This window comes from Sarcophilus harrisii, chromosome 3, assembly GCF_902635505.1.
Source record: "Sarcophilus harrisii chromosome 3, mSarHar1.11, whole genome shotgun sequence".
NCBI lineage: Eukaryota > Metazoa > Chordata > Mammalia > Dasyuromorphia > Dasyuridae > Sarcophilus > Sarcophilus harrisii.
In genome coordinates this window covers 477,871,367-477,891,344 of record NC_045428.1, presented here as the reverse complement: position 1 = coordinate 477,891,344, position 19,978 = coordinate 477,871,367, and the positions used below count along the sequence as shown (strand labels likewise).

Here is a 19,978-nt window from a genome sequence, read left to right as displayed (position 1 = left end):
GTGCCTGGTACATAGTAGGCACTATATAAATGTTACCTGCTATTCTTGTTCTTGTTAGTGTTTTTTGACGAATTCAAATCACCAGACTTAAATGACTTTACATCTTAAAGTACTAAAGTACTCTTCATCTTAAGATATTGGAAAAATGTACAGCTGTGGCTGCTGAGCCAATCACTGATCATTGAAAGATCCTTGGGAACAGAAAAGGGACAGCAGGATTAAAGAAGGGCAAATATTCACAAAGGAAAGGAACTGAAGTCTGCAAGCACAAAGTTAGCATGCTTGACTGGGAAAATTCTAGAACATAATATTAAAAGGTAATGTGTGAACACCCAGGAAAGAGAATGATGATTATAAAGTTAGCAAGAAAGCACAACATGTTGGAAATAACAGTGACTATGGAATGAAAAGAATGTTAAGCTCTACATTTGATGATTAGTACCTGTGAGCTCATGGGAAAAGTTCTCCTGTCTCATTTTTCTCATCAATAAAATGAAAGAGTCCACTAAATGATTTTGAGCTCACTTCTAATGTAGAGGGTTGGAACTTTGGAGAATTATACTTGAAAGAAGTAACTTGAATCAAGGTGTTAACAATGGAATTGATGAGATTATGGTTCTCTAGTTCACATATGTCTAGTATGACATAATGATATAATCACATTTAGTCTGATATAATGATATAATCATTCTAGATTGGCTTATACTCAATATACTGTAATGATGTAATTGTAATAGGGGCTTTAAGGACTGAGAGAACTGGGGACAAAGGGAGATTTAGATTGAAACTGGTTGAGACTGGCAGACTGGCAGACTGCTAGAGGAGACTGGGTCAGACTGAGACTGGGTCAGACTGTGCCAGACACAGACTGTGAAGGAGACAATAAAGACTTTGGACTCTATTCTTGTCCATTCTCATGGAGTCTATCCTGCTGAGACCAAGGACCTTCCAGAGGACCTCCAGAAAGCTAGCCCGGGCATTACATTCTAGCTTTCAATCTATGATCCCAGGATCTTATATTATTCCAAACTAACCTTATATCTTTCTTTGACAATATTCCTAGACATATGAATCAAAAAATTGTTGTAAATTCATCTAGATTTTAGTAAGACAGTCTCTAATGCTAATCTATAATGGACAGTCTAGAGAGAGGAATGGTAATCAATAAAAGAATAATATAAATTTGACTGAACTCACAAAGTAGTCATTATTTGTTTGATGTCATCTGGGGAGACTCTAATGGATTAAGCCAAGCTCTTTAACATTTTTTAATAGTGACTTGAAAACATAAGTGACATGCTCATTCCAATTTCAGCTAACATAAAGCTAAAGAAGACAATCAACATATTAGATGATATAATAAACACTGAAATAGGACTTGACAGGCTAAAGTTTGGGGCTATAAATAAATGAAACATCATACACGTGGGATCAAAAAACCAATTGTATGAATACACAATTGAAGAATCATAATGAAACAGTTTATGGACAAATTATTTCACTGTATTACATGGTCTGAGATGATTGATAAGAAAATTAAAAAAATATTTGGCTGTATTTAAAATGGCAAGATATAAATGGCTAATCTTCACTCTGGTCAGACTACCCTTGGAGGGTTATATTCAGTTCCAAGCACCAAATTTTGGAAAAGACAATGATAAGCTAACAAGTATCCAAAGTATAGTGAGCATGATGGCAAAAGGTTCTAAAATCCTATGATAATGATATTTATTGGGGATCTTTGGAATGGAGAAGGCAAAACTTAGGAAAAGTGTGTTAGCTATCTTTAGCCCTTTGAATAATTATCATGTAACAAAATGTTAGATTTGTTTTGCTTAAAACCAAGAAGGAAGAAGTGTAAGAAATATGAGTTTCTGAGAGACAGATATACCAATGATGCAAAGAAATATTTTCCAATCATTAAAGATACTCCATTGGGAATAGCTAGGTGACACAGTGGATAGAGCACTGGATCTGGAAGACCTGAATTCAAATCCAAGCTCAGACACTTCCTGTGTAATTCTGGGCAAATCACTTACTTTGTTTGCCTCAGTTTCCTCATTTGTAAAATGAGCTGGAGAAAATGATAAACAATTCCAGTATCTTTGTCAAGAAAATCCAAAGTAGACTCAAGAAGAGTCAGATATAATTAAAATAACAACTTCAGGTATCCAAAAGTAGAGTGCCTGATAAGTTGTAGAGATAATGGCCATCTAAATTTGTAGAAAGAGTTTTCTCATCTGGAAGATGAGAAATACGTAATAAAGTCACAAGTTCAGTTTCTATTCCTATCCCATAATATGATTACCTAAACTATAACTTACTTTGCTTGTTTCTAGTCAGTTCTGAGTTTTGTGTCTATTAGAGATGATAAAATATCTGTCTTGCTTAATAGACAAACCACTCATCAGTCTTTGGAAAGTATATACTTTTTCCAACTATTTGATATTTCCTCTGTGGACAGTTAGGCTGAATTGTTTTGAGAGATTAGAAATTTCATTGAAAAGGTCAAAATTTTAAATCACTGAAGCAAAGTAATTTTATTATGTAAATCTAGGAATCCAGAGTGGTGCAGTGGAAGGAGAACTGAATCATTCGTCAGAGCATTGTGGTCCAAATCCTGGTTTTGGTATTCAATTAAATTCAGCAAAAATTAGTAAAGTGCTACTTTGTACAAGGCGCTGTTAAGTAAAGACATAAAGGACATAGTCCCTGTCCTCTAAGAATCCACATTTTATGAGTGAGGGGAACAGATTTCTTATAGGAGATAGCACCTGACTTTTATTTTTAGAAGAAATAATAATTTCAAATGGCAGAATCAAATGGAAGAAATCCAATGAATGCGGAACAAATATGAGGTTAGTTTGACCTGGAAAGGACTAGAAAGTGGAGAGATTTGAATCAAGGAGGCCAATTAAAAGGCTACTACAATAGTCCAGGCTAGAAATGACAGATTTTGCCTGAACTAGGATGGTGGCTATATAAAGGGAAAAAACACACTTGAGAGATGTTATAGAGGAAGAATTACTCAGACAAAAATTGTCAAGTGTATGGGAACAATGAAGAGAAACAATAAGAGTGACTCTTAAGTTGTGAACTTTGGTGTACTTGAAGGAATGAATTGCCCTCAATATAAATAGGGAAATTTGGAAGAGGTATTATTTGGGGAAAAATAATAAGTTTTGTTTACAAGGCTGAATTTGCAAAGTTTACAGGAAATCTAAGAGATACCCAATAGGCATTTTGTGATGTAGGACTTTTTAAGTGTAACAGAGAGAGGAAGGTTGGCAATGGGGATTTGAAAGTCATCTCTATAAAGATATTTGAACTCAGGGAGTTGATAAGATCAATAATAAAGAATAGAAAAAAAGGGTCTATAGATGCTTAGATCCTTAGGTGCTCATACTTAGTATGTGTTAGCAGAAGCTGAAAAAGAGATAAAAAATAAATAGGATACAAATCAAGGAATTAAAGACATGGAAGCCAAGGTAGGGCAGATTACCTGAGAAAAAGGGGAATGGTCAATAATGTTGAAAGTTCCAATAAAGATGAGGAAAGAGGATATTTGAGAAGAAGCCATTGGATTTAGCAGCTAACAGAGCAAGGTGAGCTTGAAAAGGGTAGTTTTAGCTAAGTAGGGTTGGATCACAGATTGCACTTGTAAAGATGATGATTTCAGTCTTGGACATAATAAACTGGAACTGTGTATGGGACACACAGGTAGAAATGCTTAATGAACAACAGACAAAGCCACATTGGACTTCAGGACCTAGGACTGGATCAGTAAATCATCTACGTAGAGATGATAAGTAAAGAGGTCACTGTTAAAGGACAGGTCAATTTTCTGAGAGCTTCCACAGCTGTGAATCATAACATCTCAAGGAGTTGCAGGGCAGCCTTTACTGACACAGGTGTTGTGGGATGGGAATGAGAAAAATTGGAGGCAGAGCAAAGAGAAGAGAGGTCAGATAATGCAGTGGTCTCTTAGAGAGGTCAGAGAATAGCAACTGCTTCTCAGTCTCCTTGCTTCATCTTCTCACAAGAGGAGATCCATTCTGCAGGTCTGGGTTGGATCTCCAGCAACCACTGTCAGGTGGCTCCTGTGTTTTCCAACAGGTCTAGTAAGAAGAGAGATCAGAGAGAACAAATGAGATTTAAAAGAATACTGAGATCAGTTAGGTAAGGGGAATAAAGAAAGAATAGGGTAAAAAAAAAATCCAGAGAGGACCGAATATCCAGAAGGAGAAAGGGTGTCAAATATTGCAGAGAGTTAAGAAGGATGAGAACTGAGAAGAGGACATTAGATTTGGCAATTAAAAGAACATTTAGTATACTAAAAATTAAATTGCATCAACCAGAAAATTAATTGAAACTATAATTGAGTTCATTCAAGGCCACAACACACAAGATTAACGTATGAGAATAATTATTAGCAATAAAGATGAAAAAAACACCATAAAAGACATTTAATTTGCAATAACAAAAAACCCATCAATTAATCTACAAATAACCTATATAAGGAAAATTATAAAACAATAACACAAAATAAAGATGTAGGAGGGACAATTAATGAATGGATCAGACTAATAAAAATGATAGCTAACATTTATATAGTGCTTCAAGATTTATAAAGCACTTTACTTGTGTTATTTGATTATCACAACTTCAAAATAGCAGAAATAATAATACTCTAGATATTGTTATATATTTAATGAATACAATACAATAATGAAACCAAATACTAAATACTAAATATGAATACTAACGAGTTTCTTCTTTTCTGATGGTAAAAATGGGGTAACTGGATCTGTGATACAATTGTGGAGGAAATTTCTATCAAAGTATGTCAGTCATTATTCTCCACTTCCCTTAACTCCCAAGACAATCTTCCCCTTACTTCTGTGCCATGCATGGTCCCATTCTCAATACAGATCAGTACAGAAACTTAAACTTTTGTTCTGTTTTTCCAAATCAGGTCCTTTAACCCCTTTATTTGGCATCCTAGTAGCTCTGTGCTGTTAAGGGATTCATCCCTTAGACCCAATGAAGCTTAGAATCCAAAGGATCCACCATCAACCTCAATCTTTCAAGTAGTATAGAATATAGGCATGTGTTTACTATGCTCAGCAGCAATTTATAATGTTAGACACTTACCTGGGGTACTGACTTGCCCAAGATCATCTCCTGGGTATATATTAGAAATGGGACTTGAAACAATGTTTTTCTAACTCTGAGGCCATCTTTTTATCCCCTACATCATGCTGCCTCTCATAGGAACAATTCTTCCTGGACGAACCAGATAAAATTGTAACAAAATTTACATGAAAAAACCTCAGCAGGAATATCAAAGGGTATGCCAAAAAACAAAGTTAACTGATAAAGGTAGAATTATACTTTTTCCAGACTTTAAAATGTATTTGACTGGTTATCAAAAAACTATATGGCTCAAGGCCAAAAAGAGATGAATCTTCTAGTAGCTCATAGGATCATAGATTTAGAACTGGAAGGGACCTTAAAGGTCAGTGAACCCAACCTCCTCTTGTTGTAGTTGAGGTAACTGAAGCACCAAGAAGTAACTTGTCCAGGGTCACATAGCTCACTTAATATTTGAAACAGGATGCCAGACTTCCTGATTCCAAGTTCACTACTCTATCCTTTATACTGAAAACTATCAAACTAAAATCATACAAGACTGATATTTGATGAACGTAAAGAAAACATAAACAAGGGGAAAGAATTCATTATGTAACAAATGGATTTGAGAAAATTAGTTACCAATTTGGTAAAAAATGAATTGAATATCCAGAACTCATAATACATTGTAGTGTATTATAGCTAGATGAAGGTCAATTAATCAATCTATCAATAAGTATGCATTAATACCTGTTATGAGGTAGGTACTAGAGATAAAAGGGCAAAAATTAAATAGCCCTTGCTTTCAAGAGTTTATATTCTATATGGATGGACAATATATATCTTTGTAAGACCATACAAAAACATGGAAAAAAGCAAATATAAAATAATATTTTGGTATCTAGAAGGTGTCAACTGAATAGAATTTTGAATTAAACAATGGATTCTAAGAAATAAAGGTGAGGTAATGTAGACATTTAGGCATGGGATACAGGCAAGATGAAGAAAGGAAATAGATGTGTGAATATTGTGAAGACCACCAGTTTGGCTGGACTTCAGAATGTGGGAAGGAGAACATATAAAATAATTGACCAGGGCTGGGAGTCAAGATAGCAGGGTAAGGCAGGAAGCTAACTGAATTCTTCCAAATTATCCTCCAACAACTGTAAAATGATTCTTCAAAACAAAATTGGGAGTGGTAGAATCAAGAAAAGGAAAGGGTGAAAAAATTTTCTAGCCTGAGATAACTGAATTGGTAAGTTTTCTCTCACTGAGGTGACAGGGGACCAGCTCAGGTGGTCTGGACAATCCAACAGCCACCAACCTAAGAACAAGACTGCTCACCCTGGTGTAAGCCAAAAGTGAGGCTTGAGCCCCTGAAGTACAAAGCACCAGCAAGCTGCTGCCCCAACAGACCACTGCAGATTTTGGAGGCAACTGAATCAACAGCGGTAGCTCCTGAAGGCTAGAAAACTAACTGTTCAGGAGGAGATTATAGAAGAAATTTTGCTGGTCCTAGGTGCAAGAATCTGTTGAATTGCCCAAAATGGGGTTCCAGGGCACAGTTCCAGGGTGAGAAGGAGTACTAATACACTAGAAAATGCAGATGTAGGGGAGTGGGGATCTTGGTCACAGGTCCTAGGCAGAAAAGAATGCTTGGAGTTGCTCATAAACCAGAGTACAGGTCAGGAGAGCAGTGATCATATCTCTCATCAGATATCACCACTTCAGAAGAATCAAAAATCTACAGGTCCCCCAGAATTAGCTCTGAAAATAGCAATACAAAAAGCCTGAAGCTTGGGATAGTGCCTCTTCAATTCAAGGAGCAAAGCCCAACTTTAATATAAAATTAAGTCAAGAAATTTCGAATTTAACATAAAATTCAATCAAGGCTGGAAAATGAGCAAAAAACACAGAATGTGATCACAGAAAATTGCCATGGTGATAGGAAAAATCAAAATACAAACTCAAAAGAAGATAATAATGTCTGAATGGCTATATAATGGCTCAAAGAAAATGGCAAATTAGTCACAGGTCCAGAAAAGAACTCTTGGTAGAGCTGGAAAAGAATTTTTAATCAGAAAAGTAGAAGAAAAATTGGGAAAAGAAATGAGAGCAATGCAAGAAAAATATAAAAATAATCAACAACTGGGTAAAGAAAATAAAAACATGTACAAAAATTCACTGTAGAAAATCACCCCTTAAAAAGTAGAACTTGGTAAATGGAAAGGAGGTACAAAAACTCACTGAAAAAAATATTCCTTAAAAGTCAAGTAGAAACTAATTACTTCACAAGACATCAAGGAAAAAAATCAAAAGAATGAAAAAATAGAAGAAAATATGAAATAACTCATTGGAAAAACAACTTACCTGGAATATCTCTTCAGGAGAAATAATTTAAGAAATAAATATTGGACTTCTCGATAGATATGATCAAAAATAGAGCCTGGATGTTATCTTTCAAGAAATTATAAAGGAAAATGGCCCTTCTCTCTTAGAACCAGAGGATAAAATAGAAATTTTTAAAAATCCCTTGTTTACCTCCTGAAAAAGATCCCCAAATGAAAATCCCAGGAATAGCCAAATTCAAGACTCCTAGGTCAAAGAAGAAACACTATGAGCAGCCAGAAAGAAAGAGTTAATACAGTGGTGCCAAAGTCAGGATTACACAGGATTTAGTAGTTTCTACAATATAAGATTTTAAAAAAAGGCAAAAATTAAATAGCCCTTGCTCTCAAAGACTTTATAGTCTATATAGATGCATAAAATGGAATAAGATATTCTGGAAGACAAAAGAATTAGGATTACAATCAAGAATCACCAACTCAATAAAACTGAGCATAATTCTTTTGGGGCAAGGGGGAAGAATGGATATTTAATGAAAGAGAGGACTTTAAGCATTCCTGTAGATCAGAGCTCTATAGAAATTCTGATTTTTCAGATGCAAGACTCAAGGGTAAACTAGAAAGATTCAGTAAAGTTGACATTCCTACATTGGAAGATGATAGTTATGACTTTTCAAAAAACTTCATTTATTTATTTCAAACTTGCATAGAAAATTGGAAAAGAAAAATAATAACATTGCCATATATACAGCAGAACATTACAGAGGATTCAGAATATAAAGAAATAAATTTCTATTTTTAAGAAAGCCTATATAATAAATACTATACATTGTGTTCATAGCTATTTTTGATTTTTTGTAGGTTTTTGCTGTCTCTCTGCTGTGCACTCTTTACATTATTCTTTTTTTTTCTCCTTCCTTCCTCCTTCCCCCAAGAAGGATATAATCAGGTGTGGAGATATATGTGTGTGTGTGAGTATACATACACAATATATATATATATATATAGTTGGAATCTTTACAAAGTGTTAAGCCATTAGAGTTGATAGAGACAATAATTATCTAATTTAGCATGGTTCAATATGATTGATTTGATCTTAGAAGGAGATATTTTGGGCCAGAACTTGAAACAAGGTACTAAGTACAACTGATAGAACCGATGCTTGTGTTCACACCTTTAGAGAGCTCATATAAGCAAGAAGTATTTAAATACTCATTGGAGTTCACATGTTTGGGAGATTTCAGGGTTTAGTAGGAGATATTCGAATTCACATCTCCCTTGAAGCTCTTAGGGCCAGAGATTATCCTGGGAGATATCCCACAATCCCATTCTCTTAGAGGAGGAGTTAACCTTTGGGAGATCATATATATAGAGGAAGCTCTTAGAGCTTGAAAGAGTTACTTGGGAACATTGACTGGGGTAGGAGAGGAGCACTCTGCGAGGAAGCCCACAAGCCCTCTCTCTGAGGCAAGAGAGATTCATTGCATTTTCCACCTTGGTGCTGGCTGGAGGCTGAAGAAAGCAGAGGCAGAAGCAAAGGACAAAGCTGCAAGAGCTCTTAGAACCAAGCAGAGAGATAGGCCTCTAAGAAAATTAACCGGGCTATACTGAAGAACACATTAAAAGATCTGAACTTTTAGCACCTGGCTGTATTTGGAGTGATTAACTGATACTAAGGCTGCCTCCAGAAAACCTCCCCAAGAAATCTCTCTCCCAGAGAGAACTCTTATTATATTTTAAAGAAAAAAAACCCACCAACAATATATAATTATATATGATATATACCTATATATTTATTTGTATATATACACACATATATCCATATACTTATATAGATGTCTATATAAACATGTACATTCATATGCATCTATGTAAAACTATACTTTTCTGATTTGTCCTTTCTCTGAAAGTGGATTTTCTCTGATACATCCAATCTGGTCATATTTTTCTAATTGCACCAGAGCAATATTCCACCCTTATGCTGTCTAATTATTTTAAATAGGCTAAAATAATACTGATCAATATGGCTGACATACAGTGTAGTTTCTTAATTTTTCTCTTTAGGTTAAATCTATTTTAGCTTTAACTTTGTCTGAGATCATGCTTACTATCCTTGTATGATTAAATCAATTATACTGAGCCCTAAGTATATTTATTTCTCCAGAGTTCCTGCCCTTTACAACAGAATAGGTAGAAGGAGAAAGATTAAAGTTGTTTTAAAAGAATTATTAAAACAAAGAGAAAAACTGAATAACAGATTTCAATTCTGGATGGAAAATGACTAGGCAAGTCATTAGATTTTAGAGATTTATTTGACTACATTAAAATTAACATATCTGTATAAAATAATAAAAAAAGAAAAAGAATGGATTGGGGGAAATATTGAAAGCAGATATGATGGATAAAGAATTGGTAGAATAGTTTGGTGAATAGAAAGCTGGGCTTGGAGTCAAAAAGACCTGGGTTCTAATCCCACCTCAGACACATCCTGGCTGTGGGATTCTATAAAAGTAACAACCTCCTTGTTTTCCAGGAAATTTTCTTAATACCCTTAAATTATAGTAGTGAAGACTCTACTGAAAACAGGGAACCATGAGTACCAAGGAGAAAACTAAAAAATCTTCAAAGAAGGCCCTCGATTCTAGACTAAAAATTTAATTAAGAGTAAACATAATTTAGTGGCCATTTGGAAAAAATGCTCAAGCTTATTTAAAGATATGTAAATTAAAACAATTTGGGGGCACAACTGGCAAAAGTAACTAAATCGGAAAAATAATTCAACAGTAATAAAACACAATGCTTGCAGGGTTATATAGAAATAGTTATGCCCCTTTCTGGGTGGTATAATTTTAAAAAGGCAGACTCTTCTTAGACCGTTCATTACAAAAATTGTCATGATCGTCTAAGACAATAATTTCACTTTTAGAAAAATATCTTTTTATAGTCTTATCTAGAAGGGGAAAATAAGCTTTTCTTTCCCATATTTTTATAGCAAACAAAACAAAATTAAAAAAAACTGGAAACATTTTAAATGTCCAACAGTATGGGCCCATTCAAATAAATTGTAATACATTAATGTAACTGAATTTCTAACAGTTAAGCTAGATACATTTGAAGAATTCAAAGAAATATGAGAGGGCAAAACTTTACGAAATAATGCAAGCTTTTAAAAAAGGCAGAAAAACATAATGTTAGCAATGATCATAGAAAAGGAAAAAATGAAGAGTAGAAAAAGAAATCTGACAGAAATTTGGAGCAACAGAAAAGTTAAAACATAATGTATTTATTTATTTAAACATGTAAATTGCAAACCAATTTTAATTGGCTATTGTGATACAGATGTTATGCATTGTTTTTAAAGAGAAATTGTCCTTTTAAAGTATCTTTTAAAATGTAAACAATTTTCAGGTAGTAGCAAGTAAGTAATCAATAAGTAAGACAACAAGATGGCACAGTGGATGGAACACAGACCTAGAATTGGGGAGACTCCTCTATGAATTCAAATCTGCCTTCAGACACTTACTAACTATACGATCCTGGGCTAGTCACATAACCCTATTTGCCTCAGTTTCTCAATCTGTAAAATGAGCTGGAGAAGGAAATGGCAAACCACTCTAATATCTCTGGCAAGAAAAGCCCAAATGGAGTCATGAAGAATCAGGCTTGAGTGAAAAGCAATTTAACAACAGCCAAGTTAATGTGAATAGATTTATCAGATTTTTTCTTTCCAAAATGAATAGATGGACAATCTAAAAAGTACTGAGAAGCAGTATGAAATTGATGAGGTTCAGCAAAGGCAAAGAGTTGTGGGAATATCCTCTGGTTGGCCTGCTGGTTTTTCATAAAAGAATTTACGAACCCCGAAAAGTTAGGCTGGCAAAAAGAAGTTTATTGGCACCGGGAAGTCAGCTTTTGCTAGGAGGCTGACTTCCTTAATGGCAAGGACAGAGAAGTAAAGATCTAGCAGAGAAGTCCTGGCAGAAGATAAAGTTCCTAGCAGAAAAGTGTGGTTCTGTTAGGGAAATAGGTGAGAAAGATAAAGAGGGGCTGGGTTGAAATCTTTGAATTGAATAGAAAATTTCCATATGAATGAGTGTCCTTGGACTAATCTCCACTCAATAGAAATCTTGATCTCCAGCTCCAGCTAAGTAGGAGTGGTCCCAGACTCGACCACCAAGAGAAACATAATGAAAGCACTTTACCTTGATTCCCTAGGGCAGATCTCTCAGGGGAGAGCTTCTCTAAGGGTTCAAGGAGTTTCTCAAGCATTCTCTCTTCCCCCCTTCCCCAAAGTCAGAGAGAGAGACAGTTTCAGTGTTCCTCACATCAAAATCACTGGGTTCTTAAGAGGAAAATCATAGCAAGTTAAAAAAAAAAATTCAGAAAGTACTGAGACTTTAATATAAAATTTAATTTAAAATATAAAATTCTGCTTAGGGACAGCCCTGATAAAAATCCTTCTTACTTTTAGAAAGTTCCTTTTAGCTTTTTATGCTCCAGGTCAAACAATTTAAAATCCCTTTATATTCACAGAATTTCTTTTTTTTACCCTTCAATAAATTATTTTAGTTTTCTGAACTATCTTCCATTTATTGAAGTTTAAAATTTAGTGACAACATTGGACAAAGTAGTGGAAGGATTATTTCCCAGAACTTTTATGTTGTATTTAAGATAATCCAAATAAAACAAAAGCTTTATTCATAACCATACTACTGTATATGTGGCATTACACATGTACTGAATATGGTTAATTAGTATTCACTTTATAGGAAATGGTTTGTTCCATGTATTTTTTTTTTAATCTAGTGAGTAATTCTTAGTCTCATATTTTTGTGGATTTTGTCCCACAATTTTGTCCCAAATGTCCCAAAATATACCAACCTACATTTACCCTCATTAATGTTTAATCTTCACAGATATAGCATTTCATTTAATTAAGATCATTATAAATTTTATGTTTGTTTCCCAAGTTGTCATTCAAGTCTGAAATCATATGCAAAACTGATGAAAAAAATCTTGATTCTTCATATAGGTCATTAATAATGATACTGAACATAACAAGGTTCAGAACAAATTCCTGAAGGACATGTCATTATGTAACAAGGCTCTTTTATTGATAATTAACCTTTGTACGTGGTTTGCAAGTCACTACAGTCACAATATGGCTAAAATGTCATATGAAATGTAATAAAAGGACAGAATAAAACCAAGATGATACTTTGAGCTTGCAATGTGGTCTTTTATGTTATAAAAATGGAAATAAATTTGGTTTGGCACAAAGTCATGGTGCTAAAATTTTAGCATTTTATGCTTCTTTAAGGTGATTAGAAATGCATCTGTGTTAATAATTTCTCAAGTGATACTCACAAGTTGATTTTGCCTTTTTTTTTTTAAACACTGAGTATTCCAGATATATTTTTTAAATTAAAAATTCCCAAAGTTGATCAGTTTGGTTTCAATTATAATTACAGAAATGGGTTTTTTGTGTACTAAACAATGTTAAAATAATCAACACATTAAATATTTTTATGCTGAAATAGTACTGTAGACTTGAGATTAGGAAATAAAAGATACCATTCTGCTCCTTTGGATTTTTATGTGACAAAAATAATTATAATTAGAAAAATTCTATGAAAGTTTTCTCTCTTGATAGAGAGACTCCTTTTATATCTATTGTTACGATATATGAAAAGGTAGCATAGTATGTCAGCTAGTGAGCTTGCCTTGGAGTCATGGGCTATCTCTGACAACTGTATAATCATAGGCTAGTCATTCAACATCTTTATGCTCCAGTAAATTCTCGTAAGACTATAAGCCAGGGGTCCTCAAACTTTTTAAATAAGGGGCCAGTTCACTGTCCCTCAGACTGTTGGAGGGCCGGACTATAGTAAAAACAAAAACTTTCTTTTGTGGACCTTTAAATATAAACTTCATAGCCCTGGGTGAGGGGGATAAACGTCCTCAGCTGCTGCATCTGGCCCAGCCGTAGTTTAAGGACCCCTGCATAAGCTATAAATGAGTTGCTGGTTTGTGTTCAATGAGGAAATTTTCTCATTTGGAATTTCTAATACCTATGAAAGCATAGATTTGGAACAATAATTGGGCAGAACATTAAACACTGAGATTTGTTTGTAATTTGATCTAATGACATTTGAAACTTTTAGTTACTTTGCACATCTTTTTAAATTAATTTTCCATTTCATTTTACATGATAAACTAGATATGATGACATTGATTTCTATAACCTGTTTTATTTTAAAAAGACTCATCGGACATTCCCCATATTCTATTTCTTAAAATTCTGCTTATTATTAGGTTTTTCAAAGGAAGGGGAAACATAACTAATATTTTCATAGCATTTAATTCTAGGAAAAAAATGGAAGACCATATAATAAAATCATCTTTATTTACAGAAGAAGGAATTCAGGCCTCAAGGACTTAAATATTTTGCCCACGGTCAGAGATATTATATAACAAAGTCATCCTATGAACTCAGATCTCTTTTGATTCCAAATCTAGAGTTCTTTTCTATTCTATCTCTGTTAATCATTTTCATGCTAAAGCCTTAGAAAATGACATTAAATTTATGTCTTTCCATAATAAATAAATTTTTTATAAAAACTAATTTAAAAACAAAACTTTACATTTAAAAACAAATTGGTCAAATGTAGAAAATTGAATATATTACCACCTAAAAACAAAAGAGGAAGGGAAGGAGGGGAAAGGGAAGGAGAAAAAAAAGAAGAAAAGAAAGAAAGAAAGAGAAAGGAAGAAACAGCAATAGAAACAACAACAGCAGCAGCAACAATAACAACAGTTCATCATAGGATGTAACAGAGATAACTCTGAAAAAGCTTGTACCTGTGGAATCCAGGACATATAACAAGGGAGAACCGCAGATACACTGGGAGAGTCATGCTGGTTTTCAGAGAGTCGATTTCCATCAAAACTGCATCCTTCCAATAGTAAGCCACTGATCTGTATTAAAAAGATATAAAATATTCACTTTAAGTCATGCTATAAGTAATTATAATACATCTTAATAAGGTCAAATCATAAGCAAGGATCCAAAGAGTGGCAAACCAAAAATTCTTATATGTGAGAAAAGTGCTACTTTATGAAAAGGCATCAATTTTCATGGTAAATTTTCTTTGAGCTCAATGTTCATTTTAAATAAATGCTTCAGCATTTACTGTAAAGATGAATCAAGAATGATTTAACTATAGGTGGCACAGATTGATAAGAACATACTGATCTTCACAAAATACACAGTCAATAAGAGAAAAGCAAATCAAAACTTTGGGATGGCATTTTTCTCTTCAGACATTTGCCATCATTCTCAAACAAAATAAAATGCAATTGAGTTACGCGTTGTATTATTTCAATTACTCAAATTTGTACTATATATTTCTATTTGTCTAAAACCATTTACCATATTTTACATTATTATAATTTCAAACAGTGCAGATTTTACTATAGGTGATCACTTCATGGTACTCCTTAGTTGTACTAATTGGGCTGTAGCTGCAGAAGCAATAGCAAAATAAGAGACAGACCCATAGTCCTGATGAGGAAGTTATAGACATGGCCATAACAACTAGAAACTTCTTAATCCCAAAGTCCTTAGCATCTTTGAAAGGTTCTATCAGTGGAAATGGCATTAAAGTCAAAACAACATCAGCATCTATTTGGTTTCTGCAGCCTTGGGACCTTGGGACCTTTCTATATGATTTACAGTTAAAACCTTCCATACATGTTGTCCTCAGTAAAACATGATCTCCTCTAAAACAGGGACTGTTTCTCTTTTCCATTTGTATCCCTAGGGCTTTGCACATAAAAATACTTAATGTTTTTTCTTTACTTCATTCAAATTCATCTTAGCCATTCTTGATCCTTTAGCTGCGAGTACTCATTTTCCCAAAAATTTAGCTTGTAAGTACAGTATTTGAATGTACTTATTTATATGCATGTTGCCTCCTTGATAGTTGAAAAACATTTATTAATTGTATACTATGTAATAGACACTGTGCCAAGAACTGGAGACAGAACTTAAAACCCCTTGAGGGCAGAAAAATAATTTTTATCTTTGTTTCCATAGCATCATAAAACAGTAACTGGAAAGATTAGACACTCAATACATCTTGCTGATTAATTAATTGATTATGTATTTGCTGATAGTTTGAATGGCATTTTTAAAAATTAAAAGTCTATTTTAGTGGGTATCCTATAGAGTAGGCACACTTTTATTAAAGTGCAAAAGCACAGTTTTTATTTCCTATCCTGAAATGCAAGTCCCTCCCAATTGATTGAGTACTGCAAAGGTTACTGGCTACCATTACATCCTTTCCTCATCTGAGTGTAAGTCCTTAATTACATCTTCCATTCTGCTTGTGAGTGTCCACTTCTAAATATATTTTATAATTTCTTATTCTAACTCTGCTTAATTAACAGTATATTTTACTGATTTTTTTCAAGTAGTTAACTGAGTGCTCTACATCTGTTCATTTATTCATTCAAGTTTGACTTTTTGTGACCCCATGAACCATACTGTCTATGAGTTTTATACTGGCAAAGATGCTGAAGTGGTTTACCATTTCCTTCTCCATTAGTTTAAGGCAAACACACATTCAATGACTTACCTAGCTAATACATAGCTAATAAGAATCTGAAGCTAGATTTGAACTCGGTCTTCCTGACTCCAGACCTAGTACTATATCTACTGAGCCACCTCGTTGCCTCCTGCTCTCTGTACCTAGTAAGTGATTAATAATTGTTAGACTGATCTGAACTATAAAATATCTTCATGAAGGACAATGTCAATTTATCTATGGCAATAACTATATTGTAGTAATTACTTATGGAGGACATTCTGAGAAGACTTAGAAGGTCACAAAACCACAATCTCTCCAGATTTTCACTACAAATAAAATAAAATTTCACCTCAGAATAAATGGAGAATAGTAAAAACAAATAAAAATTGGGGCAGAATTGTGGGATAACCAGAGCAGGACCAAAGCAAGAGTCCAGGATGGAAGTTTAACTAGTGTGAAGTGTAAACACCTCTAGGCCAATTCCACTGAAAGAACAAACAGCAGGCCCTGTTACCAGTTGGGTTGGGCAGGGGGAGGCCTCAGTCCCAGCCACAGGAATTTTCATCACCCCAACAGTGAGGGAAATCTGGCATCTGAGTCTAGGGAGCTTGAGGGAACCTCAAGAATGCTGCTGTCAGAACATGCCCAGTGAATGCAGCAGCAGTAGGACAGGGACTTTGCCCATTATGGGTACTTAACTGGAGAGTAGAGTTCTAGGTTTGGGGTTCCAGGCTAGAGGAAAGAATTGAAGGAAGAACTGAGGCCAGAGGTACCATCCCCCACACCCCAGGATTAGAGGTGATTACATTTATAAGAGAACAAAACAAACAGCAAACAAAAATGAACAGGCAAAGGAGAAAGAGCTCTACCACAAAAAGTTATTACAAGATTAGGAAAAACTGGGGTTCACCTTCAAAGGAAGATACTGAAATAAAAAAGCTTCTCCTACCCTAAAGAGTAATATCAAAGGATCATTCTCCTGTTCAAAAAGAATTCATAGAAGAATTTTTTTAAAGACTTTAAAAATCAAATGAGAGAGATTGAGGCAAAACAAAAGCAAAAATAAGAACAATTCACAAAAAACAAGATGTTTATTGGATTCTTCTGGCTTTACTAAAACCACATTCCATACCCATATATACTAGAATATACTGGCTCACTTGCAAATCCATCTCTGACACTATTACAGGCTACAGTTCTCTTAAACCTAAAATAAAGTAGTCCACAGGACTTCTGAATTCTAGTTCAATATATAGATTATGGGTGTGACGGATAAAAAGGACAAAAGTATCTGAAAAGAGTTGGTAGGACATATACAAGAAAGAAATGAAAATGAACATTATCATGAAAATCTAGAGAGAAGAGAACATTCAGGAAAGGAGTATGATCAGTATTGTCAAATAGTAACAGAAAAATAAAGAAGAATTAGGATTAAGCCTATTAGATTTGGCAACTGAATGAGAAACAATTAGATAACTAAAGAAATGGAAGTTTCAATTGATAATGAAATCAGAATTCAGATTGTTGAAGAGAAAGGAGCCATTATTGAATGCTCCTACTCTTGGGGATGCAATATGGCTGGCATAGGCAGTACTGAAAAAGAAACACCAAAACAAAGGAAGAAGAGGGGAACAAGAAAATCTTAAAAAAGTAAAGAAAGAAGTAGCAAAAAAAGAAAACATATTAACTTCCCTGTGTTCCCCGGAAAGAGGGAACAAATGTAAAAGAGAAGTAAGCTCAGAAATTCCTGGCTTTGCATCTGTCTTTTGGAAGTACAGAGTTCCAGATTTCAATGACTTGATATGCTAAGCTAATGATGAGGAGCAGGAGCATCACAGGCATACCAAAGCCATAGAACAGGCGATGACACAGTCTCTGACATGGCCACTGATTTTGTAAGACAAGTCAAAGTTATCTGTAGTACAGTACCTAAGTAAAGATCACTGCCATCTTTCATGCAGCCTATCTTAGTGCTAGTGTTGATACCAAGACTTGTTCTGCAAAACCATTTCCTATCAGCCAGAATACAAACTATTTTGGACCCCTATTGAAAGAATAATAGCAAATTTCTGACTCCCTAGAGGCCTTTGCAGAGAAATTGTTCTCTTCTTTCACAAAGTTTAGACAAGGACTCTCCCAGCATCCATAAATTCAATAGTACCACAAAATAAACAAGAGAATTCCTTTCTTCTAGGTAAATGTTCATTCATCATAATTATGTCGTGATAGATAATCTATCTTATCCATGCTATTAAAAAAAAACACCTCCAAACAATATCATTTTTTGTTCCCCAGATAAGGAAAACATTTTTGTATTATTCCTTTCCTAAGGATTCAAGCTCTAAATCTGTGATCTAGTGGTTATGGAATCTTAAAAGCAATAGATTATGCTTCTATAGCTTAGAAAAAAAGTATAAATCACTTTAATATGGGTAAAATGCAACTGACAGCATAGCAGTCTGCTATATAAGCAAGAAAATGTGTTCTGTTATGTGAAAATATGTTGTCTATGTACTAAATATCCTTATTTGGTTTCTTCAGGGGGTTATGTTTATATATTCATATTTTCAATACAAAGGATTAAGAAGCAAATTATTAAGTAATAAAAAAACCCTTAGCAATTCTTTCAGTTCTAGTACCATGGAAGATGTATAATTCATGCACTATGAATGGGAGGAAAAAAATTGGAACAAGTGTGATTTCATTACTATCTTCATGAAATGAAAACATGGACTTTGATTTACATAGCATCAAAGCATAGTGGATATCATTTGAATTTTAAATGAGAAATAAAACATCCTCCAAGAGCACATACACTAGGAATATTTTATTTAGAAAAGCTGTCAAGATATTCAAATAAATTAATCTCCTCATTTTCTCTCAAATTCAACAATACAACTTTAAAATGACAAAGATGACACCTTTAAATAATTTATCATCAGAACTTGTATAAAGGTGTTACATTTATCTCAAAATATTCCTCATTTTTAGGTGAAGTATTTCGATAGTTCAAGAATTTGTCAATTCATCACTGTGGATACAGAATTGCTATATATAAAACATATAAAAAAGTATATAGCCTTTAAGAACTGCTGTGGCCAGGCTGGAGCCTCTTCAAACTGTGCTGGGTTTCTACTTAAACCACAATTAATAGTCCTATCACCAAACTCATACTTGAAGCATGTTTGATAGGATCTGCTAGAGCTTATACTCCCCTGTCCCAGACCTTGAAAATTCAGACTCTTCTCCATACCACTACTAGGCACTGGAAAAGGAATTTAGTAATTGAGTACCTGAATTAACTATAATAAATCTAACAGAATGAATATAGAACTGCAACTTATTACTGGGCTAAATAGTATACACTAAAAGAAGGATTAAGGAGACATAGATTGTTTAATAGGAAACAAGAGAAGAAGTAACAAAACATTTCTAAGGCCATATCTATTTTCAATGTATCAATTCAGTTTGTCAATCTGTGCTAGCTCTTCAGGCACATATCAGAACATTCAGTGGCCTATTATCAAAGGATCACAGCTGAGAACCAGGAATAGAAATATAAAATGAGATTGGACTCCCCTGAGTTAAATTATTGTCAAAATCCAACAGATTAAGATTGTTAATATGTGAAACTAGGAGGAGGATGTATCACTTGCTAATCATGCCTAATATGGGCATGTTGTTTAGAAGTATTGTCTTGGGTCACTCAGATTAATGTAGCCAGAGCCACAGTGTGTTGTAGTTGAGAAATTGCTAGCCTCTAATCCAGGAAGATCTAGGTTCAATTTATACCTTTTTAAATATATTCATGGTGTGACCTGAGAAAGTTTCATCATCCATCATCATCATTATCATTATCATCATCACAGTCGTCATCTTCGTCACTATCATCATCACAACTACCACAAA

At 34.2% G+C, this 19,978-nt stretch overlaps 1 protein-coding gene across 2 annotated transcripts in view; it reads right to left on the bottom strand.

Annotated features, from left to right (window-relative positions):
* The window catches only part of DYNC2H1 (dynein cytoplasmic 2 heavy chain 1), a 355,585-nt gene that overhangs the window by 8,601 nt on the left and 327,006 nt on the right, over positions 1 to 19,978 (bottom strand). For both annotated transcript variants that reach the window (XM_031961078.1, XM_031961079.1), the window contains one exon: positions 14,340 to 14,456. In XM_031961078.1, the coding sequence (XP_031816938.1) occupies positions 14,340 to 14,456 (117 nt within the window). The remainder of the gene's footprint in view (positions 1 to 14,339; positions 14,457 to 19,978) is intronic.